Raw genomic sequence first — 23,787 nt, forward strand, 5'->3', positions numbered from 1 at the left:
CCCCAAATTTTCAACCAAACTCTGTACTCTAATCTTCTGTGATAAATTGTTGATGTTATCTTTTACTTAGCGGTACGGTTAAGTCTTATTGTCTCGGGCGACGTGATTGGCAGCCATATTGTCATCTCTGGGTCGGATCAATTCCTTTTTAATCATGTTTGCACATTTGGCCAGCGTTGCCGTGTTTTCTTAGGTCACACCCGTTGCCTTTAACGCTGATTTGTGGTACCTTTCAGCCTCATCCGTCTTCGCTGTTTGTTTTTTCTCTGTCGTGTTAACACCAGAGGTTCTTTTCCCACATCTTGTTCTTGGTTTGAGAAAATTATTTTCATGCCTTGTCCCGGGGCCGCTGATTTTGACCGATCACGGTTAATGAACTGAAATGAATCATGGTTGTGACTTGTAAACGCTATGTTGGGTATTTAAGGTCACGATTTGGTTTGGTATAAGAAGGGAAGGCGTCAAACAATCATTTACGTGGCTTGTCTTCTTTTTAGTAAAGTTAAACAAAAGTTTGTCTTCTTTTTTCGGAAAGTACAAGGTCAATAGTTTGTCTTTTTGTAAGGAATTTGCAAAATCTGTAGTTTGTCTTCTTTTGAGGAAACGACAACAAAGTGTTTCTTCTTTTTCAGAAAGTTTAACATTCGCCTTTTTCAAAATAGTTCAACATCAGTAGTTTTCTTTCTTTCGAGGAATGTACATGACAACTCTTCTTTTCAGATAAGCGCAACATCAATCTTTTTTTTTTCTGCAACATCATTGTCTTTTTCAGAAAGTTCTACCAGACTTCAACGTTTTAACTTCTTTTTAGGAAAGTGTGATATTAATAGCTCATGACTTCTTTTTTAAGAAATGAACAGCTTCACAGTTTTATACGAGTTTTTGATGTACTCCCAAAAGCATATCGCGAGCTGCAGCATGCGCCAGCCACAGGCTGAGCTCCACTGGGTTTGTTTACAGACAAAACGTGTCAATAGACAAACTATTGATGTTGCACTTTCCTAAAAAGAGAATACTTTAAGCTATTTTACATAATCTGTGTACATTGTTTAATTTATTAGAGGCTAATAATTTATTTGTGGGAGAATTTACTTCTCTGATTTTTTTTTTTTTTTACATTACAAAAATCGATTCCTGTTTACACCAAAAATCATCAATTTTATGTTTTGCATTTTGTTCCCTCGTAGGGTTGAAAAAAAATAAATATATTTTCTCGTACAGTAGTCGCCACGGGTGGCACGCCATCCCTAATTGTGGCGTTAGCCATCATTACGCCAACATTCCTTAGGCGAGGAAGTCGTGAGGGGCAGGAGAGAGAAAAACAGGAATAGCGAGCGCTTTGGTCTGACCGCTTGCGCTGCGCTCGGACCACACGCCGCCCCGCAGGCCGACTTCCTCCATTTTACTGAGCTCTCTTCAGGGACGGAGACAAGTGAGAAACAATCCAGAACGTGTCCGAGATTAGCAAGAGGTGACGATTTGGGCTTCCGGCCTCGCCGCATATGGAGAAAGATAAGCGCTGTCTTATCGTTAGCCCATTGAAATAATGGCTGAAGGGTTTTTTTCAGTTTTTTTCCAGACAGCGCGAAAAACGGAACCAAATCAAGGGTAGAATTGAATCATCTGTTGAACTGAGGTTGGAGTTGATTTTAGCGGAGGTGCTCAGCGTCCAGAGTGATGTTTAAGGCAACAAAAAAAAAATACTTTGGTCAAAACATGATTTAGACTTGTATTTTAAGAAGGTGACGTTCCCAAGCGTTCCCGAATGTCTTATTGTTTGAGAGCCGCAAAAAAACAACTGCAATTTTTGTTGTTTTTGTATGATTATATGCCCAAACAAACTCAAACAGGAAAGTACAACTGGGGTAGTAAACAACATTTGTGCAACATCAAGAGTGTGTCTTGCGAGTGCAAAGTTGATCGTTTGTCTTCTTTTTAGGAAAGTGGAAAACAAATATTTCTCTACTTGTGTGACATCAATATTGTCAGCTTGTCTTCGTTTTATGAAAGTGTGGCATCGATACTGTCCATTTGTCTTCTTTTTAGAAAAGTGTGACATCAATACCATAGTTTGTCTTCGTTTTAGCAAAGTGTGACATCACTACTGTAGTTTGTCTTGTTTTTAGGAAAGTGTGACATCAATATTGTCAGCTTGTCTTCTTTTTATGAAGTGTGGCATCGATACTGTCCGTTTGTCTTCTTTTTATGAAATGTGGCATTAATGTTTGTCTTCTTTTTAGGAAAGTGAGACATCACTACTGTAGTTTGTCTTGTTTTTAGGAAAGTGTGACATCAATATTGTCAGCTTGTCTTCTTTTTATGAAGTGTGGCATCGATACTGTCCGCTTGTCTTCTTTTTATGAAATGTGGCATTAATGCTTGTCTTCTTTTTAGGAAAGTGAGACATCACTACTGTAGTTTGCCATCTTTTTAACAAAGTGTGACATGAATAGTCAGTCTTGTTTTTATGAAAGTGTGACATCATTACTGTCCGCTTGTCTTCTTTTTAGGAAAATGTGATATCACTACTGTAGTTTGTCATCTTTTTTTTTTTTTGCAAAGTGTCACATCAAAATGCCCGACAGCCACTCCTGCCCTGCCTGGTGCCAAACGTCTACAAAATTGTGATTGTGGTTTATAATGATCAACGCTACAAATGCAGCCGTCTCTACGGTCCGTCCGTCCTCGCCGTCATCCGCCACCTTGTCAAGACCTTTTCTTCCCGTCATGCCGTGGGATATTTGCGCAGCTGAAGAAGACATTCCCACAAGCGGGTCACCGGCCGTGCCCCCGGGCCTGACCGCGGTGTGTTTCATTTATAGCTTCTCCGCCGCTCCAGCTCAAGTTTGCTGGTCATTGTGTCTCTGCGAACCGCAGAGACGTCCTCCCTCGCTCCCTCCCTCGCTCGCTCGCTCGCACGTCGTCTGCATTTTTTTCCTCTGGCTTTCACGCTCCGTCTGCTGGCCCGGCGCAAACCAGCGTCAGACATTTATATATGAGGCCGTCTTCGCTGTCCGTCCGTCCGTCTACCTGAGACACTTTGTTGACACGGAGGCAATCAGTCAAATGTTTCTGTAGGCTCCGTTCGACAAGACAGACTTGTGACCCCCTCACCTATTCAAAAACATTGCGGAACCGCATGATTCTCCCCTTTCACGCGACTGCGCTACCTTGACTTGCAAGTTCAATTCGTTCAAAGCTTTGTAATGCGATAAATCAGCTTTCCTCACCGAAATGTTGTGAATGTGTTCCAGCACCCAAAAAAAAAAAATAAAAAAAAGCACCACCGCTTATTTTTCCGCTTCCACATAAATGCCACACAATGTTTTCACAACAGCCACTTTTCAGTGTACTGCATCCAAAGCCCAAGCGAGCTCGCGGTGGTGTTAATTCCGCCAGCCTCTCCTTTTTCCCCGGAAATGAAAGCTGCCAGTCAGCACAGATGAACAAAGAGCAGCCGCCGTCCAATCACGCGTGGGCCTCGCCAGTTTATTGCAGACGATGACTTGCGTGTTTAGACCACCACACCTAGCGCGGAATGGCCTCACCTTGCCTTCACCTGGAGCTTTGATGTGGGAGAGGAGGTGGGAGCGGCGTTGACCTCTGTCTGCAATGCGATGCTGGGAACTGGAAAAAGGGGGACGGCGGTGGGGCGAGGGGGGGGGGGAGGGGCGGTCTGTCTGACGCCGCCGCAAAGCTGTAATCAAGCAGCGCTTTGCTTCCTCAACACAAGCTACTTCATCACCTGCCTGACAAGTGGAAAAGGGGGACTCGGGCGGGAGTCAAGCGACGGTGCGCTCGGTTCGTTGCTGCTGTTGTCTTGAATGATGCAGTTGAAGTAGAGCGAGGCGATTAAATGACGATTAGTTGAGCTCAGGCTCGTACCAAAGATCCACGTTAGCGCATTCGCTATTCGTATTGATATTAGCCACCAAATGACCGAAACGTTTTTTAGTTTATAATAGTTTACTTTAACCTCTAGAATTCCATGTCGTAAACTTGGCCAATGACTAAACAAAGCATGTTTTTTCTATTTGGTCACACTTTGAATCTACGTTGCTATTAGCTTCATCTTAGCTAGCGCTAAGCTAGTTCAGGTACAGTGTCCCTTTCGTTTGTTGCTAGCGTAATGTTAGCATAGCCAACAGCGAGGTGTGATCCGGCCAAATATTCTCGTTGCTAGGACGATGTTAGCCTGTAGGCTAATAATTGTCATAGTTGTGTTAATCTTTAGCATTTTTTTTTTATTTCCAATTCCAATACTTCATATATTAATAAAATGTTGAAGTACGTACTGTTTAGCATTCAGTACACTGTTTGAAAACTGATGTTTTAAAAATAGTATTAAAAAAACGTAAGTACAATAATTGACATCGGACATCTATTATTATTTTCTTTTTTTTATCCATATCGCCCAATTTGGTTGAAGATTGCTGGTTTGACAGTTTACCATGGTTTAAAAAGTCAAGGTTTCAATAACTGCTTTCGGGGGGCTTTTAAGCAGGGCACAATATAATTGGCTGCTTGTAAAGTTGAGTAAACAAACCGTCTCTTTGAAGGAAACTGAATCAAATTAACTGGTTTTTTTCTCCTTCTCGGTGAGCAGAGGGGCAGGGGCGGGCAGTTACGCATGGAGGAGGAAGAGACGAAGCAAAACGAAAGACATATTGCAAACACTGATTCTCTTTTTGCTTTATGGATTCATATGAATTTTCCTAAATAAATAAATGGTGCAGTGGGTACTAGTTAGCCCCAAGCACAACATGAGTAGCCCAAGTATATGACGATGGGACATCGTGACTTCCTAAGAAGAATTAAAATGTGTTATTTATTTATTTATTTATTTATTTAAACTCAAAATGATACATGTTTCTTCAGTGCCAAATATTCTATATTTTGTACATTAACAATAAAATAGATCACGTCCAATGGGAAAAAATATTGAGACATTTAAAAAAAAAATATATATTTTAGAGCTGTAATTTTTATACCATGATACAAAATTTTTGCTCACAGTTATCATACTGTCCAAATCTAATATCAGCCCATGCTTAATACTCATAACAATCCATAAAAAAAGAGATGGTAAATTTAGATATTTTCCATTTTTTGTTTGACATGTGCCCGCTGCCACGCTTCCGGAACTCCTCATGACGCTCCAGAAAAAGTGTGTGACGCCTGTTTACGCAGCCGCTTCGTATTACGGCCCCCCCGCCGTCCCTGCGTTGACTTTCCGTGGCGAAAACCTCAACTTCGCCGCTCACTTTCTCGCCGACCGGCCAGTTTCTTCCCCCCCTGGAGATTTGGGAAAGACCGCTCCACGGATATGTCATACGACGCCTCGAATCTGTGACACGCTTGGAAACATTTACTTTGTCAAGCGCACATTCCTTCCCTCGAGTGTGTGCGGATGGGAACGCGTGTGTTTAAAAACGCTGTAACACATTCATGCGGCTTTCGCTTTCGCTCACAAACAAGAAGTCGACAAGTGGAAACACATTTGGGTTGCGGTGGATTTGATTAGTACACAATAGTCGAGTGTGTGGAGGGGTGTGTAGAATTAATCTCCTCGCGCGTGCGGTCGTAACTACATCAATATGGGGGATGAAATTTCGACTAGCAATCATAAGAATTTTGATACATGCACAGGACAGGCCAATCATCATCTCACTTTAACGCCGAGCTCCGCCCACATTTGATGGCTAACTTTAATCAAATTTTGATTAAAGTTTGTAAAAGTGCGTAAAATATCTGCCTGACTCCTATTGGCTGTTAATGGCCGCACTTTGCCCGAGCTTCCCACAGGAAACTGGGAAGTCTTGCAAACGGAGTGCCTCAGGGCTCGTATATTGTCCCACTCTTTCTCCCAGGAACTGATTTCACCAGCCTGCAGTCGCGTTCACTGCTGCTGCCTGGGCAGGGGAATTGTGGTCCGTTACGACCGCCAATCATCTACTAAAGCCGCGTGAAAAAGCATTCGCGTGACTTTACACGCACGCCGAACACCCAGACGGGCTCGTAAATATCCGCATGAAGCTATATACTGCACAGATGCGGTAGGAAGGGGGAGCCTTCGCGCCCTTTTATGCAACCTCGTCGCAAAAGAAGTCAAACTGGATGACATCACAATTATCTACATGGGACGAAAAGTTACAGCAACAGGAGTATTAAATCGTTTTCTCATGTTTTAGCTCTCCTGTTGGCGTTCGGGTCAATGTGACCCGTTCACATGTTTAAGCATAACAAAATATCACATAACGCAAATGCAATGTTTTTAATATTTAAAAAACTTAAATTAAAAAAATGAAAGCCAGCAGTCAAAGTTGAACCTAAGTTTTTTTTTTCTTCTAGGGTCAGTTTGACCCGCAACATAACAGGAGGGTTAATTAACATAAAAGCATGTACATTAACTTTAATGAGACAATTAAAGTTTTTAATTAAAAGTTTTGTTTTTTTGTTTTTTCTAGATTCCCCAAACGGGTCAATTTGACCCGCTACGTAACATGAGGTTAATTAACATAATAGCATGTACATGAACTTTAATGAGAACATTTAATTTTTTAATAAAAAAATTCTAAATAATGTTTTAGTAAAAAAATAATAATAATCTAGATTTTCCAAACGGGTCAATTTGACCCACAACATAATTAGTTAATAAACATAATAACATGTAGATGAACTTTAATGAGAAAATGTACGTTTTTAATAAAAAAATTCTAAATAATATTTTAGTATTTATTTTTTTTTAAACTAGATTTTCCAAACGGGTCAATTTGACCCACAACATAATTAGTTAATAAACATAATAACATGTACATGAACTTTAATAAGAAAATGAGGGCGCTTAACGTCGACATAGTTTTCGAGAAGCGATGTTCAGCCTTGACTGGCTCGTCATCATCCTCGATGGGTCGGCTGTGAGCTCAAAGCGGATTAGCGGGTCAGCGGGGTATTATTGTTATTATTCCGCCAGACTCTGCCGCTCTTTGTGTTTCACTAATCAGACCTCCGAAAGACTTTCACTCGTCGCCGCCGCGCTTCGGGAAAAAAAAAAACGAAGTCTGGATGAATATCGTCAATATTTGGTTCGTTAGCGCCTCGGCTCGGGTGAGTCGTCCGTCGTCAGCGTTGCCGTTTAAGCGCATTCGGGCAAGTGACGTATACGCAATTGGATTGCGCAAGATGGCGTCATTTTTGGAGGAAGGAAAGATTTGGCGAAAGCGAATTCATTCGTTTCTTCTGAACATAGTTTTGGCAAACTGCTCATTTTAAGCGCTTTGAGATTTCTCTTGAAATGTAAAGTGCATTACAAATACAATTTATTATTATTATTATTATTATTATTTTAAAAGTTTTTTTTCTGTAACAAAACGTTTTGCATATTAAATATAATTCAATTAAATAAGAATTAACTTGATTAAAATGTATTATTGTTCTGTTAGTATTTATTTTTTAAATTAAAAATAATAATAATAATAAAATACTGTACATAAAGTGTCCCTAAGTAATTCACAGGCTTGAGTTTTGAGAAACGTTCTCCGAAATGTGACGAAAGTTGAACAAATATCAATCTAATGATCATGTTGACACTTGGTCGCATCATTGTGACGGATTCCCGCCGCTAACCAAACCTTTGGTGGTCCTCCGTCGCGGTGCGAGCGCCGTTTGGATTAACTCCTGTAAACAGATTATGGAGGGTGAGGTCGGGGGAGGAGCGGCAGCAGATGTTGAGCATTGTTGAGTTTGGGGGAGGTCACATGGGAGGGGAGGGGCGGGGCGGGGAGGGGGTGGGGGGGCATCCAGCCCAGGAGGTGCACTGGAGTTCAAAGCCGGACTCCGACCTCGAGGTAATTGCGAGGCGCGTACCTCTCATTATTTTTTTCCTGCCAAGACGACATGTTGTGTGCGAGTGTGCGTTTACGCCGAGCGTGGCTCCTTTTTTTTCCCAGGCCGTCAGGCGAAAATTGTCGGTGTGTGACGGTGTCGGGAGGTTTGGCTTGGCGCCCGGCGGAGCAAATTACAAGGCTGAGGCGCAGGCTTGCGTCCCGCCTCCTCCTTGTGGCCTGGAGGTCTCGTCCTGACTTGCTATGCAAATGAGGAGGAGGGGCCAGGATTGGCTGATGGGGTCACGGTGCTGATGATTTGTGACGCATTTCTACAAGTGGGCGAGTGGTTGGCACATACAAAGCACTATTTTTGTCCAAAAAAAGATCCTCAATGCACTTGGACGTACTTGGTACCAAGATGGCAACAAAGCACTACTTTTGTCTAAATGAAGCTCTTCGATTCACTTCAACATACAGTAATTTAGGTCCTTTATACCAGGATGCCATAAGATGGTGGCAAAACACTACTTTTGGCTAATTAAAGCTCTTCAACTGACTTCAACACTAGTTCCTTGATACCAAGATGCCATAAGTTGGTGGCAAAGCACTACTTTTGGCTAAATGAATCTCTTCAACTGACCAACACAGTTCCTTGGTACAAAAATGCCCTAAATTGGTGGCAAAGCACTACTTTTGGCTAAATGAAGCTCTCAATTGACTACAGTGTTAGTTCCTTAATACCAAGATGCCATAAGTTGGTGGCAAAGCACTACTTTTGTCTAAATGAAGATCCTTAATTCACTTCCAAACTCAATGACAAACTGCAAATAAGCATTGTTTACAGTATTATTTTTTTTTAAACAAACTGAATTTGGAATCAGTGGTGATAGAAAATATTCACTCATTCATTCTCTTACGTGACAGATGTGCTGAGTCTGTCCCAGCTGTTTTTGGGCGAGAGGCAGGATACACCCTAAACTGGTCGTAAGGAATTTGGTGTTTGTAATATCTGTCAGAAAGTGAAGAAAATGTGCAATTTTGGCACGTTTCTTTTTAAGCAAGAGACATCTTAATTGCGGTCAAGAGGTCAAGCGGATGATTTGTCGCCAGCACGTTTATTTTAGCCGCCTCCTCCATTTGCTGGAGAACAGCCGACCATAAAAGCTGACAGAAACCTTTCAGGATGTCACGCTTTTCATGACTCACTCGGCTCAACGTTGGACTTTCTGTCAAAGTGGAAGTAAACAGCAACAGGCGCTGCTTGCTTGTTGTGAAAATCGCACACGCCAATCGCCAGAGCGGGGTCAAAAGGTCAAATCCCAGCATAGAGGCCTGCGACTCCGTAACAATAACAACATCACAGGGCTGGTCACGTGGAGCGGTCACATGACGAGTGTTAGTTCAAGTGTCACGCTCGCTTTTACAACACACGAGAAACAAAAACAGGAGACTCAAACCAGCAATTCGCGTAGTTCACACACTGACCTGTTGGAGGCAGTGTTGCACCACTGAGCAGACGGAAAGCCAAATAAAAAATGGCCGTGGTGTGTAACAAGAACCACGGCATTACCTGAACATTTTATTGATCTTATTTGTATTGTTGTTTCTGCAGCTGTGTCTGACCTGGACGTGGAGAGCAAGCTGACGTGTCACTTCCGGTCTCCCTGGCACAAGCAGCGGAATCTCTTGCGCCCGGCCACGCGCCCGCCATGCCTGCAAGACATGCACAAGGACGCCGACCTCTGGCACATGCGCACAGGTAACATTCAATTACAAGGCTCATGAGCAGCTGGTCTTTGGTGCCCCCTAACGGACACGTTGCTGTACAGCTGCCGTTACAAGCCGCTCCAAAAAATAAAATAAAAAAAGCGCATATTTAATGTTGTTGTAAGCCAGTAAACAACATTAGAACTCATTTTAAATATAGAAAATTAAACATACAAAAAAATTATTTAAAATTATGGTTCCATTAAAATGTATTGCATGCAAAAGTTAAATTAAATAATGTTGATTAAAAAATGTAACTAAATACATTTATTTTACAAAAAGTTACTAAAACCGAAATTGTAACGTTAAATCCAATATATATACATTATTTTTGATTTTGTAATACTTGTGTATTTTGTCTTTTATTAATGTATGTCATGCATTTTTGCCTAATTTTGTTATATTGTTGATATTTTTTACATGTTTTCTAATATTTGAGTGGTATTCGTCTAATAGTCTTGTATAATCTTCTAAATTTCTTAATTTTTTTCCCCGTCATTTTTTTTCCTGATATATATATATTATTATTTTTTCCTTGTAATTTGTTTAATATTCTATATTCTTTACTAATGCTTTATGAAATATTTATCAATTTAGTCTCTAACATTAGTGTATTTTGTCTAATAGTTTTTTGTTTAATATTTTGTATTATTTATATTATATATGTTGTAATATTTTTGCCAAATATTTTTTTAACTTTGAATATTTTCTTTTTCAAGTCACTTTTCATAATATTTGTATTGTTTTCCAATATTTTTGTCTAATATTTCAAACTTTTTGTCTATTTCTAAATTTTTTGCTATGTATTTTTCATTAAAAAAAAATACTTTTCTTTTGTCTAACAGTTTCAGGGTTTTTTTTCGAAGACAAAAAGGGAAATTTAATTAGATAATAATGTGATATATGTAACATTTTAATGTAATAATAATAATAAAAACTCATGTGTCTGCAGTATAGAAGGAAAAAGATGATGTTGGGTGCAACCTTCAGTTGTGGCTGCACAAAAATAAATAAACAAACACAAAAGACAAAGAATAAAAAATAAAATCGCTATTTGTTTTGGTGTGTTCATTGTTTGCAGACAGTCAGAGGCGGCGCTCGTCCAGCAGGGAGCGCCGAGTGACCGTCTCCATCTCGGCACTGCCGCCCATGCCCACGTACCCATCCACGCCCAACGCCACCAGGAAAGCAAGGAAGGGGCTGCGCTTGACAGCGGTGAGACCACACACACACACACACCACAAATTTTGTGGGCTCTTCGTTGCCCATTTGTATTCACCTCTATTCCTTTTTTTTTTTTTTTTAAGCTGTGTTAGTGCTCCCTCTGCTGGCTATAGAAAGATTACAGTACAGTGGTGCCTTGACTGACAAAACCACTCTTTAAACGGAAATGAGATGAATTCATTCCAGCCCCCGGAAAACACAGACGATTATTAAATAAATAAATAAATAACGGCTTGTATCTTGAAAAACTTGTAAGTCAATTATATTTAAGTCAAAGTGCCACTGTATAAGGAAAAAAAGTAATTCTTCCAAACCAGCACTTTGTGCAAATGTTAGTTAAGAACTTTCGGCATTAAAAGAAGCAAAAAGTCTTCTAAGTAACCGACAATGGCAATGAACAAGCTGAAAAAAGTGAGCAAAATGCAGCAAGGCCTTTGTGTTCCAATCAGCTCCTCTGTGTTGTCACTTTTTATGTGCGTGTCGTCAAAAATTTTCATTGTCTTCATTTTGTTTTTTTATGTTTGTTTGTACCTCTTTTTTGTTGTTGTTATTGTTGGTTTAATTTAGTACCCCAGCTCCCGCCCGTCCTCCCCCACCGAATGTTGCCACTTCTCCCCTTGGAACAGAAAGGTAACACACAAACACCCCCACCCCCATCCTTGCACCCCTTACTCGCTGTCCTCTCACTTCCTTCCTCATCATCATCATCATCTTCATCATTCTGAATACACTCTCCTAAAAAAAAAGGATTGGAAAAGCCACACCAATTGATTTTTTTGTTGCGCTGAAAATCAGGCACACAAAAAAGAAATCTGATAAATGAGGTAAAAATAAGAAAGAAATGACAGAATTATGACAAAAACAATCTGACAAATTTAGACAAAATTATGCAAACTTGGATAAAATGACAGAAAATGGACTAAACATTGACACGAATGATAAAAACTGATTTTAAAAAGTCACACAAAAACAAACAAATATAACATCTGACAAAATTAAATGAATTGGGGGTAAATGCAGCAGAAAAAAACTGCTAATCTAAAAAAAAAAACTACCAAAAAATCTGACAAAATTTTGAAAACTACTGACACAAACGTGAGCAAAATGACAAAAAAATTGACAAATGACTCAAACTTTCTTTTTTTTAATTAAAAATAAAATCAGGGAAATAACAGCCAAAAACATGACAAAAATACATTTAAAAACCTGCTAATCTAAAAAAAACCTACCAAAAAATCTGACAAGATTTTGAAAAATAATGACACTAACTTGAACAAAATGACCAAAAATGGATTGATGACAAAAACTAAAATGATAATTTTTTTAAATCAGAAAAAAACTGATATATTCTGACCTAAAACCCCTACCAAAAATCTGACGAAATGTTGAAAAATAATTGCACAAAATGACCACAAAGCGATTGATGACAAAAACTAAAAATAATCATTTTTAAAAATCAGGAAAAAACTGCCAAAAGCATGACAAAAAGTATTTTTTTTTAAAAAGAAAAAAATACATAAAAAAAAAAGATATAATCTGACCTAAAAAAAACCCTACCAAAAATCTGACAAAATGTTGAAAAATAATGACACAAAATGACCAAAAATGGATTGATGACAAAAACTAAAATAAGAATAAGAATAAAAATCAGGGGGGAAAAACAGACAAAAGCATGACACAAAGTGAAAAATAAATACATTTAAACAAATCTGATATAATCTGACCTAAAAAAAAACTACACAAATTCTAGGCATTAGGTTTTTGCATGTTTTGGTGCATGTGTTAAGGGAGACAAATATATGGTTGACTATGAAATTTTGTGGCGCACGAAGGCATGCCGGCCGCCCACTTCCTGTCCTCTCTGCTGTCCCTCCTCCTCCTCCTCCTCCTCCTTCATCGTCGTCCAATCGGCCGCAGTCGCTCCCCGTCTGACTTGTTTCCAGTCGGGAGAAGTTTCCAAGGAGATCTTTTGTTGAGTGTGGGGGTTTTGTCCTTTGTGCGTGGGTGTCGTCGGGAAGCGCTGGCATTGAAATCGTGGGGGTGGCGGCCGGACGTGGGCGGGGGGTGGTGGGGGGGGGGGGTAGTGAGAAGCGCTCGGACCCGACGGGACAGCTCCCCACATTGGTTCTCCAGGTAAGCGCTCGGAAATGACAGAAAAGAAGCCTTCTGATTGGCTGGACTGCGAAGGTGCCAGATGGGCACAGCGTGACTGACGTGCTGCCGCAACATATTTCCTTTCCTTTTACAATACTATTTTTGCATTTTAGCCATATATTTTTCTTCTTTTCTTAAAATGTTCTTAACATTTTGTCTATTTGAAAAATATATATATATTCTAGTAGGAGGGAGTTGTGGAATTTCTGGTGGTGTTGCAGATGGTCTTGGTGTGACTAAGACATTCCACAGCTGCATGTTGCCATGACAAATGAGCGTTTGTGGCATGTTGTTAGCGTGTTAGCCAAGGAAGCGTGTTCAACATCCGGCGGACAGACTGCAAATGCTGGCGTTTTCCCATCCACACGTTTGATTCATGTATGAAATCTGTGAAGTGCAGAGTAAAATCTTCATTGTTTGGATTTGGATAAAAGTATAAAAGGAGGGCAACATTCGTCTAAAACACAATGACTTATGCAACCATTCTTTACTTTAATGACACGTGAGGTGTAGGTAGTGATTTACTTTTTTTTTTACATCGTTTTTTCAGGTATTATTTTTGTGGAAATAAATCAATTAATTTCCTCATATTTGTCAATTATGTTTTTGTATTTGTTCTCACATTTTTCTTTTTCATTTAATGTTTGCATATGTTTATTTTGTAATAGTTTTATCTAGCATGTTTATGAAAAATATTTGTATTTTTCAGCTAATATTTTTTCTCATATTTTTAAATGTAATATTTTTGCATTGTTTGTGTAATTTTGTTATTATTTTTTAACTTAGTTTGATAGTTTTTGCTTTAAAAAAAAATCCTTCGTACTTTTAAGCACATTTTAGTTTTTTTGCCCTATTTTTTGTTTTCATTTAATATTTTTGAGTCTGCAATTTGAAAATAATATTTCCCAATATTTGTATCATATATTTAAAATTTTGTCCTATTTGTTTGTTTGTTTTCTTTTACTAATATATATATTTAATTTGAGTGCAAAACATCTTCCTCACTCATGTTGAATTTCCTGTATCTCCTGCTGGACATTTCAAGATGTTTAATATTTGTCCAATCTTTTTGTATTTCACCCTAATATTCGCCCCAAATTTTAATTTATGCATACTTTTCACCCCCAAAATTTTCTCTCACATTTTTTTACGTTTTCCCTTCTAATGTTTTAAATTGTTTAGATTTTCTTGTAATATTGTATTACTTCCCATGTGAGACATTTGTACGTTTGAAGCCAATTGCCCAATTTCCCGTCTTGGGCAGTGGCCATGTTCGACTGAGCAGCCAGAACAGAAACATCAGAAATTCAGACTTTTGAGCTTCCGCTTCTTTCCGATTCTTTCGATTTGTCTGCCGGGCACGCTCGCCGTTTTCGTCTTTTTACTCGACTCCGTTTATGACAACAAACCCCTAAAACTTTATTGACACGCTGTTGTGTTGGCAGGCGACCTCCTCTGACCCCGACTCGGCGGCGTTGGCGTCCCCCGGCCATCGCTCCAAACTGCTGCCCGTCTCCAACACGCCGAGCACCTTGGACAAGCAGACCAACTGGTCGCGAGCGCTGCCGCTGCCCACGCCGGAGGAGCGGATGAAATGCCACTCGCGGGTGGTCGCGTCCGCCGTCATCCCCATTAACGTCACCGGTAAAAAAAAAAAAATTGCTCGTTTTGGTTTTAAAATTCAGCCCTGGCTATCTGCTTCAACCCACGCTTGAAACTGAACAGGAAGTCGGCCATTTTGGTTGAAGCTATCATTTTTGTGTGTGTAGCATGCCGAGGAAAATTGGGGGAAAATAGGTCGACAATGGCCAAAAGTGAAAAGGACGTCGGCCATTTTGATTGCAAGCTATCATTTCTGTTTGTGTGTAGCATGCCGAGGAAAATTGGGGGAAAATAGGTCGACAACGGCCAAAAGTGAAAAGGACGTCGGCCATTTTGATTGCAAGCTGACAGTTTCTCCCTCTCAAGAAGCAGTTTAGCAATTTGGGAAAGTTTCGCATGTGTCCGCTAACAGTCCCATGATGACTTGCGCTGCAAATTCCGCGGTTAAATATAATAATTGCGCCACGCGGGCTGCACCACTTCACAATGCGCTGTCTGTAAACGTCCCCAAACTTGAAAAAAAAAAAAAACAGTTGCACAATTAACTGCGGCAGCGACGGATGAAGTGACGATGAGTCTGAGCTTTTGTGCGAGCTCTCGAGCGCTCGGGGCTCGTCTTTGTGGCGCCACAAAGCGGCGTGATGGCGTGACACCAATGCCAATTAGTTGCATCCAAATGCGGCCGCTTATTGACTCTCACTTGCGCCGATGGGGGACTCGCACCCGCCCCGGCTTGAAAGAATCAACATTGTTAGCAAAGAGGGGGGATCGCCATGGCGCTGGATCACATGATCGCAATCATGACCAAGGGGGAAAGGCGGAAAAAAAACGAAAGAAATTCAGTTGGCTTATTTGGAATTATGCGTGATAAAATTGTTTATTGTTTGGGGCATGTTTTTTTTTTTTTCTTCTACAATGACTGATTTACAAGTATTAAAAAAAATATAATAATTCTGTTTCATATGCATTATATATATATATATATACATATATATATATATATTAATTATGTATTTTTAATTGTTTTTTCTAGATGTTTTTAAAGTTTCTTTAAACTATGACACTTTATTAATATAATATTTAATAATACTGGTTTTGAAATAGTTTTTAAAATAGATATTTATTAAAAAAAATATATATATATTTATATAAATTACATTTGTAGTTTTTTTTTAAAAACATGTTTTATTGTGATTTATTTCTGTATTATTTTACTATGTATTTTTTATCATAAAATGTCTTCTATACACACACATGTATGTATATATTAAATTTTTTACTCAAATTTTTTTTTTATTAAACACAATTACTCGTCCATCCATTTTCTTTTTGCCAAAATGTGATGTTGGCGATCCTGTTGTTTCAATTTCGTCAAGTGAGATGTCACAAACTCTTCTCCTTTTTTTTTAAGTAGACAGCGTGGGAGCGTGTCCCCCTCAACAAAGCCCCCTCACACATCTGCCCCGCCCGTCCTACCCACACCCCCCACCCCCCGACCCCCTCCTGATCCTCCTCCCTCTCTGTTTTTGCAGGCGTGAGTTTCGACAGAGACGCCAGTGTGCGCTGCTCGCTGGTCCACTCGCATTCGCTGCTGCAGCGCAGGAGGAAGCTGAGGAGGCGCAGGACGGTGGCCGGCATCCCCCGGCAGCTGCAGGACTTCGCCTTAGGTATGTTCTCTCGCACGTACGCAACACCTCGATGGCTCATTATGCATTCATTTGACTTTTTAATCCATTGGAGATTGTGGAACAGCTGTTTATAACGGCACATGCGTTCCAGCACAACCCGTGATAAAGACAGTTGATATTTTACTTTATTTGTCATCATTTAATCCACTTTATTTTGATGTATTCAATGAATACTAAATAGAAATTTTAATTTTAGATTTAGTTCTTCTAAAGATTGTACTGTTTATTTTTCCTATTTTTTGTTTTATTTATTAATATAATGTTTTTTTTTTACTTATTTTATCTATAAAACATGATTTTTTTGTAATCAGTTGGTTTTTGAAGTGCATTTTTTTTTTATTAATATTTGCAATTCTTTAATTATATTATAAAACATTGATTGTTTTTAGAAAGGTATTATTTGTTTATTCATTTATTTTATTCCTATGAAACTATTATTCACTCTATAAAATGTTTTTTTTAATTTAATTTTCATTTTATTAATTCCATTTAAATTCTTTACATGACATTTACATACAAAACATAAAATTTTTAGGAAGTATTTTTTAAATTGATATTTTTGTTGTATTATAATGAAAACATTTTAATTATTTTTTTTTTGGGGGGGTTTACCTTTGTCAATTTATTTATTTTTATTATTTTATTATTTCTATTTATTCTTTCTTTTTTATTCAACCATATATTTATTTTTGTGCTTTGTCATTAATCATTAAAAAAAATTAAAGTATCTTTTAACTATAAACTCTCATTTTTATTTTATTTATTTTTTATGCAAATAACATCCAAACAATTTTTTCCCTTAACCTCATCTTTTGGACTTTTTCCACGAAGCGCTTGGTTGTGTGTAATTGTTTGTCGGTTCATTTGTCCCCTCAGACTCTGACGACTCACCCGGCTCCGGCGAACGCAGCGTGATCGTCCACGTCAGCCCGTCCAGCGAGGACCTGGCAAGCCATCTGCTCACCCGAGACTCAGGTTGCCAAACCGAGGACTTCCTGATCTCGGTGGGGCCTTCCAGCAGGAGAATCCGGGCCCAGCGTGGCCACCAGGGGGTGGCGCTGTGCCTCTCTCAGTCAGCGGGCGACATCATCGCCCTGCGGGACTACGGCGCCGACGACGACGACGTGTTCGCCTCCCGGCTGCAGACGCGCAGCCTCCCCCGAGATGGCGGCCGGGCGAGGCCGGACGACGACGAGGATGAGGATGAGGCGGAGCTTTCCACTTTCAACGGCGAGGAGGAGCTGATCCTGAAGGACGAGGAGGAAAGCGCCGACGACCGGGCCGGGTCGGAGCAGCTGTCAAGGACCCCCGAGCGGAGCTGGGTAGAGCGGGCCCGCTCGCAGCTGCCCCGCATGGCCGACATGGGGAGCTGCGACATGTCGTCCAGCTCGGACACGTTCAGCAGCCCCGTGCACTCCGTGTCGGCCGCCGGTGTTTTGGGGGGCGCCGTGGACCACAAGGACGAGCACCAGTCCTCCAGCGGGAACTGGAGCGGCAGCAGCTCCACGTGCCCCTCGCAGACCTCGGAGACCGTCGCCCCGGGCACGTCGCCGCTGGCTCGCTGCGACTCCGAGCTCTCCCTGAACGCCGGCGCCGTGGACCACCCCGGCTTCACGCTGGATCCCTTTGCCGGGCTCCGGACCCAGAGGGCGGGCTCCTTCTCCTCCACGGCTATGGACATCTTAGAGGAAGCGGATGCCCCCGAGGAGGGCGAGTGGAACTACTCGCACCGGGACCCCGCCCGCCGGCCCCAGGACTTCAGCCCCGAGCTCGGCAGGGAGGCCGAGAGCAGCCTGGGCTGCCCGAGCTTCACCAGCATGGCCACGTGCGAGAGCAGCTTCTCCGACAAGCCTCCCTCGGAAAAGGCCGACACGGTCTCGCACTACTCCGAGGACACGGAAGGTTACTACACTTCCATGCACTTTGACTGCGGGCTGAAAGGCAGCAGGAGCTTCACGTACATCTACTCGGACCACGGCACTCTGGGCCGACGCTGTCTTTCTTTGAGGAAACCGAAGGCGAAGCCGTGCCCACCCAGGCGCAGCTCGTCGCTCCGGACCATCCACAACGAGGGCGCCGTCCCAATTCTCAAGGAACCAAAGCTGCCCCCGTCAAAGGAGAAAAACCTGCAGCTGGTTTTGTCCAGCTCGTCGGGTTGCATCACCAAAGAACCCCCCGGTATCTGGGGGGCGGAGGGATCGTTCGAGCTGCCCGATTTGGGCGTCTTCAGCGCCACAGACGCGCATTCCTTTAAAGACGAGGGCGCGGTCCAGGCCGACTACGCGGACCTGTGGCTCCTGAACGACTTGAAATCCAGCGACCCGTACCGCTCTTTGTCCAACTCCAGCACGGCCACCGGCACCACGGTGGTGGAGTGCGTCAAGTCGCAGGACAGCTCCGAGTCGCAGGCGTCCCAGTCGGGCTCCAGGTCCACCACCCCCTCGCTGACCCCGGCCGAGGGCGACTTCAAGCTGGCGGGCCTGGCCAGCCCCTCCAGCGGCTACTCCAGCCAATCAGAGACCCCGACTTCAGTCCCCGCCGCCTTTTTCCCCGGCCCGCTGTCGCCGTCCAACGCAAAGCGGAAACCCAAAGTACCGGAAAGGAAGTCGTCGCTTACCCCCAAGCGGGACCCCGAGTTGCCCATCGCCCCCTCGTCGCACCTGGATTTAAGTGCCTTTCGCCGCGTCGACGACGACTGGGCGCCGATCCAAAACTCGGCCAAAGCCGGGATACCGAACGGACCTTCCCTGAGCATCACCCCCGCCGCGCTGCACGCCGTCCAGCTGCGATCCATCCCCAAAGAACTCGACCCAAGTCCTCATGACGACAACTGTTCCACTGTCGACGCCGGCAACGTAGTTGACACGTTGGAACTTGCCGGGCAACACTCGGATGACCTCCAGCGAGCGCTCCCTTCCAACGAGGAGCTCGTCAACGGTGAGACCACCACAGAGTCGCCGCCGCCGCCGCCGCCGCCAGATGAGGAAGTAGAGGAAGACGCAACGACTTCCTTCCCGCCACCTGCCGAAGATCTCTGCCCCCCAACGCCGAGTCCACCCGTCGGTCTGGACCAAACGCCGGTCGCCAGTTCGGGATGCGATGAAGGAAACCAAGAGGCGGAGTCAGCGGAGAATCCGGCGGGAAAAGAGGAAGAATCCGCCACTGAGGACAACCTGAACAAAGGTACGGGAAAGGTGTTGTATGATTTTAGGCAGGAGAAAATTATATACAATAATCCTACTTAATTTATATTTAAAATACATAAAATATGACTATATATTTGAAAAATATTTTTTAAATGTTACTACTTTTTTCTCAAATATGCATTTCTTATGTAAAATATAGAGAGAATACATACAGATATTTATCAATGTAAAAAAGTACAGTATTTCATTTTTCTTTAGGCCGTTATTCTTTTCAAAAATGTTCTCAGCAAATATTCAACTATTTCTCAAAAATGTACATGACTATATATCTAAAAAAAAATATTTTACTCATTTATTCTCAAATATACATTTATTTTGTAAAATATAGAAAGAATACATAAATATACAGATATTCATCTATTCATCTATTTCTAAAAAATGTACAAATTATCTTAAAAATACACTTTTTTTCCTCTAAAATAAATATTTTTTAAATATCTTGAAAATGTCTCCTTAGTGTTTTGTATTTTTCGTCTCAAATGTTGTAATGTGTTTGAGCAGACTCGGCATCAGCAGCGAACGACGATTCGCACGCGGAGGACGACGGCGTCTTCCTGACCCCCACCAAAAGTCGAACCACCGACGACCTGTTCGCCGTCATCCACAGGTGAGCCACAAATCAAATCGTCAGCCTCTTCAAATAATATTTTGACTAAACGAAAATGTGCAGGATGCAAAATAATGTCATAATTGTGTGGCAATCAAATATAAGTTTTTTCTAGAAATTCTAAATAGCTTCATGCCCGTAATATAAATTTAATCTCGAAGAATATCTGACGACTAACTGGAGATGTTTTTCCGCTCAGGTCGAAGAGGAAAGTGTTGGGCAGGAAGGATTCCGGCGACCTGTCTGCAAGGAACGGCCCGTCGTCCTTTAGCGGCACACCGCCGCCCCCTGGTGGCTCCCCGTGTCCCGCCGGCTCACCCTCGCCGGCGGCGTCACCCTCGGGCCCTCAGAGGGCCCCGGGCCCCATCTACAGGAACGTTAAGAAGTCCAGCACCTCCAACGAGGAATTCAAGCTGCTCCTCCTTAAGAAGGGCAGCCGCTCCGAGTCCGGCTACCGCATGTCGGCCACCGAGATCCTCAAGAGCCCCGTGACCCCCAAAGGTCACGCGGCGGGAGAGGATGAGGCGGCGGCGGAAACGACAGAGGTAACCAGGTCGCCCGACCCAGACTGCTTCTTCTCGCCCAAATCGTGGGCGTCGCCCCAATCCAGGCCGGGCCGCGCCAGGGTCCCGCCGGCCGCAAACAGTAGCCGATACGCCGCCCGCGCCCGCTTCTACTCGACGCCAATGCAGGCCATCTCTGAGGGCGAGGCCGAGAACTCCGACGGGAGCCCCCATGACGACGAGCCGGCCGCGCCGCGTTTCGCCTGACAGGACCGTCTTCGTCCTCCTTTCTTCCTCTCTATGCCAGAAGACGCTTTCTACTCTCGCCTCAAAGGAAATCGCAGTTCGTACCGCCAAAACATGTCAGCTGTTCCATTTTTCTGCTAAAAACAACAAATTGGGGGGGAAAATTGTCCAAGGAAAAAAATCTAAATAATAATAATAAATTATAATATTTTACTGAAAAAAATTATGTTTTCCAGCAATCCAGTATTTTAATAGGAAAGATAATTTCAGACAAGAAAAGTCATCTTTTTTTTGTTGGTTTCTCATTTTCACGGTGTATGAGAATGGAATAGTACAGTATTAGGGGGACACTTTTATGATTTTAAAAGTAGACTTGTATGTTTTTAACAAAAAAAAAGATATTTTTAAGATTTTTTTTTATACTTACAAGAACATAACTTGAATATGTTGGAGAAAAAACAATGACTTTTTTTACATGAAAAAACATTGTCCAGAAACAAATATTATATATTAATATAATAATATATTAATAATAATATATTGATTATATACTAATATTTTCCCGCAAATAGTCAGGTAAAAGATTTTCAAGGAGAAAGAAAAGATTTTCAAGGAAAAGTTGTACAGTATATGTTTGAGCAAAAATTTTGATTGTTTTGTGTAATTTTAATTTTGAGGGGAAAAAATTCTTCCTTTCGGACATATTATTACAACTGATTTCACTGATCACATCATTTCAAGTTCAATATATTCATGAGAAATTTGAATTTTTTTTCCCGAATTATAAACAATCATATTGAAAGTGCATATTTTCTAATTTAAAAAAAGATTGTTTTCTAAGCAAAAGTTGATTTATAAGCAAAATGTTTTATATTTTCAAGAATTTTTGAAAATGTTTTGAAGAAAAGTTCCTTTAAAAAAAACAAAAAAAAACAAAAGCTGACTATTTTCAAGGAAAAAATCTTAATCATTTGAATTTTAAAAATATATTTTTTTTTACAGAAGAAAAAAAAGTTATATAATTTTTTTCCCAACAAATAGTCATATATTTTCAAGGGGGAAAAAGTCTGATATTTTCAGGAAAAAATTTCAATATTTTTAAGAATTAAAATCAGGGATCAGAAATATTTTGAAGATGTTCTTGGACTGTTTAAACATTATTACTAACATTATCCCTTTTCCAGTCAAAATGTATTTTCTACGACTTTACTCACTTCTTTTTTCTTGAAAATATACAGTAGTCTAGTTCATTTTGAAATAATTTCACTTTTTTCACCAGGCATTTTTTTCTTGACAATCCTCAATTTAAAAGCACAAATTTCATATTTCAACTATTTCAACAAAGTGACTCTTTTCTTTATTTTTCACCCCCAAGTGGACCACAATTATTTTCTCATTTTCACATTTGAGTGACTTTGAGCATTGTGAGTGACTCAAAACTGGGAACAACCATCTTGTTTCTCTGAAAAACAAAGAGCAAGAAAATGTTCAACATGTTCTAGTGGGTTGAGGTCATAAAATGTAAGACTTGTTTGTTGAAATATCAAACCGTTCTTTCCCTGAAAATTATATATATAATGTTTGAAAAAGACAACTCACTTAAAAAAAAAGTAAAAAAAAAAGTAAAGTACATTTCCCCCCTAAAATTATAACCTACACAGGACTCTTTTTCTACCTTGTTGCATAATGGTTTTGTTTTTTCTTCTTTGTATCTCAGATATTGGTGTGTGTGTATTCTGTGAATACGTCACAACAAAGTCTGAACGAAAACCACTCGAGATATTTATCGCACAGCGGTAAAAGTGAAAAAAGTCTACGATATGTGCAGAGGTGGAGAGCAGGTATAGTTTTTACGTGAGAAGAAGAAAAAGCGAGGGAGATGTCGAAATGGCGAGAAGCAGATCGATTTTTTTTTTCCATAAAAAAATTTCAAACGTGTTTTTTGTTTTTTTGGGTTTGGTTGACTTGGTGTGTTTTTTAAGAATGTTTGCAAACGGTTGAGTAAGTGTGACGCATGTCGGAGTCAGGTTGGACGCCAATGTGGTGACCCCACCCCCATCCTCGCACCCCCCATTCCACAATGATGCAATAAAATCAAAGAATCTATTTTATCCAGATCTCTATAGTTTTATAAGACAACTGACTTTTTATCGCCCCCCGCCTTCCAAAAATAAGGGACTTTATGCAAATGCTGCCCCTGTCCATCTCCGCTTGGCCTTAAAACCCTCCCTCCCACTAACTGGTCTTGTGTATACAGTATATAAAATAATACACGTTATCGTAGCGAAGATGCTAACAGGGTACACAAAGAATTTTATGTCATTCCAACTTTTGTTTGTTTGTTTGTTTTTAGCACTGACAACGTGATTTTTGTGTACTTCCTCGTACTACAACAGTGACGGGTGCGTTTCGACGTGGTACCGGATCAACTTGGACTACACCGCCACCTTGTGGATGTATTTAGTTTTTGTACAAAGGTGTAAATGGAATTAGCATTAGGTGAATTGTGTACAAAAAAATGTGTTTACATGGACTTTATCATGTTGTACATTTATGAGCTCTGGGTTCGGGAGGGGGGGAACTTTTTGTCTTGTATTTATTTTGTTAGTCAACGACGTGGAGTGCAAACGTGTAGCCTACAAAAGGAGAAATAAAAGTGACTGCTTGGAAAATTAACACGTGTTCATTTTCATGTTGATGCGACCGCAAGTTCAACTTGTTACCACTAGAGGGAGACATATTCTCTGATTATCATTTTTTTATTACAGAATAATTTTTTTGTTCGAGTACGATCTTAATCTTTTATCGAAGCATATCGAGTCATATCTCAAATAAAAGATCTTCCTGAAGGCTGTCCAGAAATGTTGATACTTTGTCAATGTGCTTTTATGGTAACCTACAATTACCAAGAAGATTTTTGGGGGGCAGGGACATGCAACTGCACCACAATCCGCCACCCGGGCA

General features: G+C 41.1%; 1 protein-coding gene across 3 annotated transcripts in view; it reads left to right on the plus strand.

Annotated features, from left to right (window-relative positions):
- Window positions 1-23,677, plus strand: part of nhsa (Nance-Horan syndrome a (congenital cataracts and dental anomalies)) — a 56,341-nt gene extending 32,664 nt beyond the window's left edge. Inside the window, exons 1-9 of one of the 3 annotated variants that reach the window (XM_086089382.1) lie at window positions 6,994-7,107; window positions 9,439-9,585; window positions 10,675-10,808; window positions 11,385-11,447; window positions 14,417-14,615; window positions 16,106-16,240; window positions 17,138-19,444; window positions 19,969-20,074; window positions 20,274-23,677. In XM_086089382.1, coding sequence (XP_085945508.1) covers window positions 9,549-9,585; window positions 10,675-10,808; window positions 11,385-11,447; window positions 14,417-14,615; window positions 16,106-16,240; window positions 17,138-19,444; window positions 19,969-20,074; window positions 20,274-20,844 — 3,552 coding nt within the window. In that variant the 5' untranslated portion in view covers window positions 6,994-7,107; window positions 9,439-9,548 and the 3' untranslated portion in view covers window positions 20,845-23,677. Of the gene's footprint in view, window positions 1-6,993; window positions 7,108-9,438; window positions 9,586-10,674; window positions 10,809-11,384; window positions 11,448-14,416; window positions 14,616-16,105; window positions 16,241-17,137; window positions 19,445-19,968; window positions 20,075-20,273 lie in introns of those variants that run through there. The other 2 variants (XM_086089380.1, XM_086089381.1) reach the window with 2 other exon arrangements.
- Window positions 23,678-23,787: the final 110 nt, after the last annotated feature.

Source organism: Leptonotus elevatus, chromosome 11, assembly GCF_054856555.1.
Source record: "Leptonotus elevatus isolate MCC_2025b chromosome 11, RoL_Lele_1.0, whole genome shotgun sequence".
Taxonomy (NCBI): domain Eukaryota; kingdom Metazoa; phylum Chordata; class Actinopteri; order Syngnathiformes; family Syngnathidae; genus Leptonotus; species Leptonotus elevatus.